Source organism: Hyperolius riggenbachi, chromosome 8, assembly GCF_040937935.1.
Source record: "Hyperolius riggenbachi isolate aHypRig1 chromosome 8, aHypRig1.pri, whole genome shotgun sequence".
Lineage (NCBI taxonomy): Eukaryota > Metazoa > Chordata > Amphibia > Anura > Hyperoliidae > Hyperolius > Hyperolius riggenbachi.
This window is the reverse complement of record NC_090653.1, coordinates 262,130,909-262,139,051: the sequence shown is the minus strand read 5'-3', so window position 1 is coordinate 262,139,051 and position 8,143 is coordinate 262,130,909. Positions and strand designations below refer to the sequence as shown.

The window sequence follows — 8,143 nt, the reverse complement described above, 5'->3', positions numbered from 1 at the left end:
ACGCTAGTGGGACCTTTCCCTTAAGATTTCATGCATAGCTATGTAGAGGAAAGGCTCTAGAAACCAAATAGCCTTCCTGTTCCTTGGTCTGGCCCTTCGTTCATGCACCATCCCTGGTTGATGTTATTTGACCTGCTTGACCTGATTAATTCTTTAGCACTCATTGGGCAGCCTTCAGAACTCTTTTCATCCCGGAGAAGTTACAAAGACAAGCGCAGTACGGATGCGTTCGTTTTTGGAAATACTCGAGGACACAATTATTTCAAAAGGCTACCCAAGGAGTGCCAAAGACCTGAGAGGTAACTTCAGCTGAGGGCAGTGGAGGAATGATGGACGGACCAAGAACCGAAAAGGCTCTATGCTGTCAAGAGCCCTCCTCTACATAGAATCTCTCACTTCCGATTTGCTTTAAGCGACCTTGATGGACCTCTGAGGAAACCTATCCTTTTCAGTCATTTCCCAGGTCTCAGAAATTACTAAGCTATTCTAAAGCCAATGGTGTAACTATAGCACCTGCGAATACTGAGAGGCACAGGGGCACAAGAGAGGTCCAAGCTCATCCTCATGCAGTTTGGGCCAGCCACATAAGCATTGGATGGGCTAGACTTGATAGTTGGCTAGGCACAATAGGGGCAGAGCAAGCTGTGTTCTGCTGCTGCTGTCACCAGCCAATGGGATCCTCTGCAGGCTGATGATGTCACAACCTCCATAAGAAGGAAGCAGATGGTGACAGGTGGAGATGGTGGAGGAGTATCAGACAATGCTCAGTCAGGTTGGGAATGGATGAGGCGACGGGAAAGGGTTGTGGTACATGAGAGTGGTGGAACATCAAAGAACAGTCATGGTCCTTCTTCTTCTCCTTGGTAATATTTGTAGGCTGCCTAACAAAGAGGATGAGGAGAATTGGCACAGAGGAGGGCAGTGTACAGACCCCACAGAGGGAATGGTGGAGGAACAGAGTGGGCAGCCCGTCCTATATTTTGCCAGGGTAGGACCTAGTGACTTATAGTTATGCCTCTGCCCAACACTATCTATTCATACAACAGATCAGACAAGACAGTAATGGTCAGAATCAATATGGGCTGCTGGGGGCGCAGAACTATATATACAAAAACAAAGAACTTTATTAAAATTGGATGAAGATGTTTCTCTACTTAGAGGCATTTCCAACCATACCAGCAGGTGGAACTCCAATACGATTACACGTTTTTTGCGTGACTTCATTTTTTCTTTACAATAGTTACATTAAAATAAAACACCAAAGAAGATGGTTAGAGTGCTACAAGTTGGCCATTGTCTTGGAGCCAGTGCATATTATTAGCAATACGTGGCTCCTCCTCATACTTGTACTTGCACGCTTGCAATCGGTTATTGCACATTTGATCACCGAATATTAGCTACAGTTTCCAGCTGAGCACTTGGCACCCAAGTATTCCAGCTGCTAACAAAGATGGCGGAAAGTAAGCATTATTTAAGGTTAGTGGTTAGGTGCCATTTATGAGGTTAGTGTTAGGGGACATGGTAAGGGGAGATTACAATTACAAATTAGGATTAGGAGGTTATGATTAGGTAGCGATGATCGAGATCTGCTAATTACAATTATGCACAATTCCACGTAAATTTTCATAATTACGGAAATATGTATTTTACGATGTGGATATTCGACTGATTTGATTTACGGTAATCTATTCATAATTTCACATAATTTTTGCGTAATTTTGTGCTGACTTAAGTGGTTATTAGCAAAGCCTCTATATATGCTATTGTCACCAAAATTGCTACATATGTTAAGGGGAAGTGTGAGAACAAGGCAAAAAAAAAACATTTTTACTTTGCATTTTTAAATCGATTTTCTCAAAAACTACAAGGTCTTTTTGAAAAATTATTTTTATTATTTTTATTTTTGTGTTTTGGCGACATTTGCATACATGGGAGCTTTGCTATTAACCTCTAAAGTCTGCACAACTTACATGAAATTGCGAAATTACGGTTCCTGATTACATTTACAAATAACATTATAACAGTCTGAGAAGAGTACACAAAACAGGTAGAAATTAAGACAGCTACATGAAATATGTACTTCACCTTGCAGTCTTTAGAAACAGGCCCCCTTTTCTTCCACACTTGCAGAGTACATCCATGATACTTAGGCCCTGTTCATACTGTCAGCGTTCACAAACCGCATAGAAATTCAGAGAAACACAAGTTGAAAAACGCATGCGTTTGTATGCGTTTTTCTTGCGTTCAAATGTGTTTTCTATTGCGTTTTGCACACACACGTCAGACAGGAAACAGAAAATAATTATGGGAAACGGAGAGGGAAACTTACGCTAAAAACGCAATAGTACGCGTGTTTGATACGCATCTATAGACTTACATTGCGTCCGTTTCTGTGCGTGATGCACAGAACTGTGTGCAGCAATGCGGATGAGAAACGTATGCGAGGCTATTAGAAAACATTAGTAGCCGTTTCTATGCGCAAAGTCTGTCCGTATGCCTTCTGTAAAAACGGCTAGGAACGCACATAGTCTGAACGGGGCCTAAAGTTTGCAAAGTCCAAAGGCAAATAGATATAACAGAGTGAGCTAAACTGTTCTCCTGGTTTACTCTGCTGGGATGGGAAATGAAGAAATAGATGCCAATAACTGGTGATTTCTCCTTGGAGTAGACTATTAGGCCTAATGGTAGATCTTACCTTAAATGAACATGGCTATTTATCGATAAAGCTTGGGCTACTTCACAAGAGTCCTTATAGACCTTCATATATCCATAGCAGCCTATACACAACAGAAAATAAGTCTTATTTCCCATTTCCATAGCTATATAATGGTTTATCTCGGTAACTACAGAATTCGGTAAGAAATAGAAGATGAAAGAACGTATGTTTAGCTTTGTTTTAACATCTTTTTTAGATAACTAAGATAGAAACACAGCTGGCAATGATAGCCATTGCATGAAAAGTCATCAGTACAATCATGGTGGTTCAATCACTTTGTAGATGACCTCTTATGGGACAAGAAGCCCCTGTAGGAAGTTTACTGAGACTAGCTGCTCTCCTTGCTGTACACATTCCATCCAGGCCTCCTTTAGCCACAAGTTCTATTATTGAAAAATGACACTCATGAAGATTTCTTCTTCTGAAGTCCCTTTTTTTCCTCTCATCCAGAATTTTTTGCGTAGCTCAAGGCCTGAGGTTAAATCAGAAAATCAGTCTGGCCCATGGTGGTGTCTATATCATACACGGTTCTTTCTAATACTTGTGGACTATAGAGGACAGGACGTTAGGGATGGGAATATCTAACTTTTTTGAGTTGGCCAGGGGGATTTCTGTTGATATATTCAGATAATGGCCTCCTTCTTTGTTCTGAAACAAAACGCAACTTGATATACATCCTTCATAAGCGGAAAGGTCTCCATGCTGATGGCTTCACAAGATTGATGGTGAGCCTCAGTGATCATCAATCCAGAGTTTATGGGTACAGTTCTTAGCAGAACGTTAGGCATGAGAGTTTGGCTCATGGCGATATACAGGTTTGTCTCTTGAATATTCCGTGATCGTTTCAGTAATGTTCACCATGAAAGTCAATCATCGGAAATACAACAAGAACATAAGCAGGACAAGCACCAAGGTGAGGACTATGAAGAAGACAGTGGTCACCCATACCCCGTAGTTTTGTGCTTTAATGGTGGTCGGGACTTCGGAGGGGATCATGTTGGTCAGGTTCAGCATGTAACCCAGCGTCCAGCCAATATCAGTTTCTGCAGCCTATAGAAGGAAGCAGTTAACAAAATTACCGTAACTAGCATGTTTTCGAGACAGTGACACATTTTTGACAGATGTGGAACATGGACGTTCACACCCCACTTCTGACCTTGTCTTGGATGAAAAATGTTAATCAGTATGAAAGGACTAATCTAACCAACCTACTAACCAACTTTAAACCTTAAATTGATCATTAAGACAGTACTCGTTGTTACAGGGTTGCTATAGATACTTGTGATCTTGATATGGTGATGCTACAGTAAGTGGACTGCAGATGGCATTGTAACACCTAGTTTGCCAAGATGACAAATATTCTTTCAAAATACTGTAGTCCCTTACTTACAAACGACTGGAGTTACAATGTTTCAGAGATACAATCAACGTGCAAAAGTCCATTTTTCAGTAATTCCGCTTAAAGAGACACTGAAGCGAAAAAAAAATTATGATATAATGAATTGGTTGTGTAGTAAAGCTAAGAAATAAAGCATTAGGAGCAGAGACATAAGTCTAATATTTGTTTCCAGTACAGGAAGAGTTAAGAAACTCCAGTTATCTATGCAAATAGACATTGAGCTCCAGGACTTTGAAAGTTGCAGAGAGCTCTGACTTCTAATTAGGTTATCTCAACTGTATTGTGTTTTTCTTTTGCAGAGAAGAGTTCAGGGCAGGTCAAAAGTTCACTGCCTGTTCTGTAAAAACATTTCGAGTGCTGAGTAGTGTGTAAACCTCACATATTAGAGATTGATGCAATGTTATAAACAAAGCTCTATAACTGAAAATAAAAATATGAGAATATTTTTTTTGCTACCAATGTTCTAGTATTTATCCGTACTACACAACCAGTTCATGATATCATAATTTTTTTGTTTCACTTCAGTGTCTCTAGGTGAAACTAATATATTAAACTAGCTGACCTAAGCCCGTTTCAAAACGGGTTCTAGGCCTGTCTTCGCTCATGCCCCCCCTCCCCTTGGCCCCGTCCTCCCCTGCAAGTCGCACGTCACTCCCCCTCCATGTCTCTGTGTCCCTGCACATGCGCAGTTTGGTAAGGAGCACTGACCCATCCATACACACACACACACACACAACCCCTGGGATGCAGAGACACAGGGGTTGTATTATAGAGGATACCCTCGTTACATGGAAAGCGAGATATTTCCAGCCTTTATTTATTATAATTTTGATGATTATGGCTTATGAGAACCCCAAAATCTTAAACCATTAGAATGTTGTGAAAACACTCGATATTCTAGGCTCAAAGTGTCAGACTCTAATCAGCTTATTATTCAAAAACACCTGCAAAGGGTTCCTATTTCACATATTAGTTTCACCTTTTAAAGTTAACCTGAGGTGAGAGTGATATGGAGGCTGCCATATTTATTTCCTTTTAAACCATGCCAGTTGCCTGGCAGCCCTGCTGATCTATTTGGCTGCAGCAATATCTGAATTACACCAGAAACAAGCAAATCTTGTCAGATCTGACAATAATATCAGAAACAGCTGATCTGCTGAATGCTTGTTCAGGGTCCATGACTGAATGTATTAGGTACAGAGGATCAGCAGGATAGCCAGGCAAATGGTATTGCTTAAAAGCAGGGCCGGGCCTGAGGCAGAGGTGAGAGAGGCTCCAGCCTCTGGGTGCAGTGTGGGAGGGGGGCACAACTTTCTCAGCTGTCATTCCCTTATTGTGTTTGAAGCAGAGAGAAATAAGAAAAGGGGATACATGGCATTGACTGCAAGCCAGATAACTAGAGATTAAGGTGTTGTGGGCCCTGTGGCCAGTGGCGTAGCTAAGGAGCTGTGGGCCCCTATGCAAGTTTTACAATGGGGCCCCCCAAGCACTTTATACATACCAATTGATACGGCGCACCAAAATCTGCCAAGAATAACCACAGTGTCAGAGGTGCAAGAAGGGGATGGGGAACAGTTTGTTAATGATTACCACTATTCAAAGTATCTCTAGAAGATATTATTATGAGTATAGGACCAATAAAGAGCTAATACTGTAGTTGTGGGAGGGTCCTTTGGGGCCCCTCTGGCCCAAGGGCCCCGATGTGGTCGCTACCTCTGCACCCCCTATTGCTACGCCCCTGCCTGTGGCCCTCTTAGCCTAATAGCAATCAGTGTGTGACGGCTGGGGTGGGAGGGATGGGGGGAGCACACTTTGGTGTCTTAGCCTTGGGTGCTGGAGGACCTTGTCCTGGCTCTGCTTAAAAAGAAATAAATATGGCAGCCTCCATATCACTCTCACACTGGGTTCACTTTAAGTTGAATTACTTAAATAAATGTACTTTTGAAAGATATTTTTATTTTTCAAGTTTTACCTGTATATAATACTGTTTTTGTAATAATACAGTATTGAATAAACTGTTATAAGCAGTTTAAAACACTTTAAAAAGCACATAGGGCTCAATTCACAAAAGGGTGCTAACTCAGTTAGCACGCCTAAAAGCTTTGGACGTGCTAACTAGAGTGCTAAGCAGTTAGCACGCGCAAAGTTTTTATTGATCGCGCGCAAAGTTTAGCGCTGCGCAGTGAGTTCAAAACATCCCCCCGGGTTCGCCTAAAACATTGCACCGGGTGTGCCCGAAACGTTGCGATGTTTTAGGCGCACCCGGTGCGCAGCTTTGCGCGTGCCAACTTAGCACGCAAAATTTTGCACGCCCTAAAGGACTTTAGGCATGCTAAGGGGCTTTTAGGCGTGCTAACTAAGTTAGCACCCTTTTGTGAATCAAGCCCATAGTGTGTTCATATCCAGATTTGTCCTTTATCTACTTTTCACCTTGTTCAACACAGGACTCAACTAGTGTTGGGCGAACACCTAGATGTTCGGGTTCGCGAACGTTTGCCGAACATCGCCGCGATGTTCGGGTGTTCGCGCCGAACTCCGAACATAATGGAAGTCAATGGGGACCCGAACTTTCGTGCTTTGTTAAGCTTCCTTACATGCTACATACCCCAAATTTGCAGGGTATGTGCACCTTGGGAGTGGGTACAAGAGGAAAAAAAATATTTGAAAAAGAGCTTATAGTTTTTAAGAAAATTGATTGTAAAGTTTCAAAGGAAAAACTGTCTTTTAAATGTGGAAAATGTCATGTTTCTTTGCACAGGTAACATGCTTTTTGTCGCCATGCAGTCATAAATGTAATACAGAGAAGAGGTTCCAGGAAAAGGGACCGGTAACGCTAACCCAGCAGCAACACACGTGATGGAACAGGAGGAGGCGCAGGAGGAGAAGGCCACGCTTTTTGAGACACAACATCCCAGGCCTTGCATGAGGACAAATAGCGTGCGGATATAGTAATGCTTTTTTCCGCCATGCAGTCATAAATGTAATAAAGATGAGAGGTTCAATAAACAGGGACCGGAAACGCTAACCCAGCAACAGCAGCAGCAGCACACGTGATGGAACAGGAGGAGGCGCAGGAGGAGAAGGCCACGCTTTTTGAGACACAACATCCCAGGCCTTGCATGAGGACAAATAGCGTGCGGATATAGCAATGCTTTTTGCCGCCATGCAGTCATAAATGTAATACAGATGAGAGGTTCAATAAACAGGGACCAGAAACGCTAACCCATCACAGATGGTCATTGTTCATGTTACTTGGTTGGGGTCCAGGAGTGTTGCGTAGTCGTTTCCAATCCAGGATTGATTCATTTTAATTTGAGTCAGACGGTCTGCATTTTCTGTGGAGAGGCGGATACGCCGATCTGTGACGATGCCTCCGGCAGCACTGAAACAGCGTTCCGACATAACGCTGGCTGCCGGGCAAGCCAGCACCTCTATTGCGTACATTGCCAGTTCGTGCCAGGCGTCTAGCTTCGATACCCAATAGTTGAAGGGTGCAGATGGATTGTTCAACACAGCTACGCCATCTGACATGTAGTCCTTGACCATCTTCTCCAGGCGATCAGTGTTGGAGGTGGATCTGCACGCTTGCTGTTCTGTGGGCTGCTGCTGCATGGGTGTCATAAAATTTTCCCACTCCAAGGACACTGCCGATACCATTCCCTTTTGGGCACTAGCTGCGGCTTGTGTTGTTTGCTGCCCTCCTGGTCGTCCTGGGTTTGCGGAAGTCAGTCTGTCGGCGTACAACTGGCTAGAGGAGGGGAAGGATGTCAATCTCCTCTCTAAAGTCTCCACAAGGGCCTGCTGGTATTCTTCCATTTTGACCTGTCTGACTCTTTCTTCAAGCAGTTTTAGAACATTGTGTTTGTACCGTGGATCCAGAAGGGTATAAACCCAGTAATTGGTGTTGTCCAGAATGCGCACAATGCGTGGGTCGCGTTCAATGCAGTCTAGCATGAATTGAGCCATGTGTGCCAGAGTCCTGCCAGAATCCTCATCATCCTCTTGTGAGCGTTGTGATAGTTGTTGTG

The 8,143-nt window shown here is 43.1% G+C and overlaps 1 protein-coding gene across 1 annotated transcript in view; it reads right to left on the bottom strand.

The window, feature by feature from the left end:
* Positions 1–1,851: 1,851 nt before the first annotated feature.
* The window catches only part of LOC137528545 (ectonucleoside triphosphate diphosphohydrolase 8-like), an 89,568-nt gene continuing 83,276 nt past the window's right edge, over positions 1,852–8,143 (bottom strand). The window contains exon 10 of the mRNA XM_068249877.1: positions 1,852–3,766. Coding sequence (XP_068105978.1) covers positions 3,587–3,766 — 180 coding nt within the window. The 3' untranslated portion in view covers positions 1,852–3,586. The remainder of the gene's footprint in view (positions 3,767–8,143) is intronic.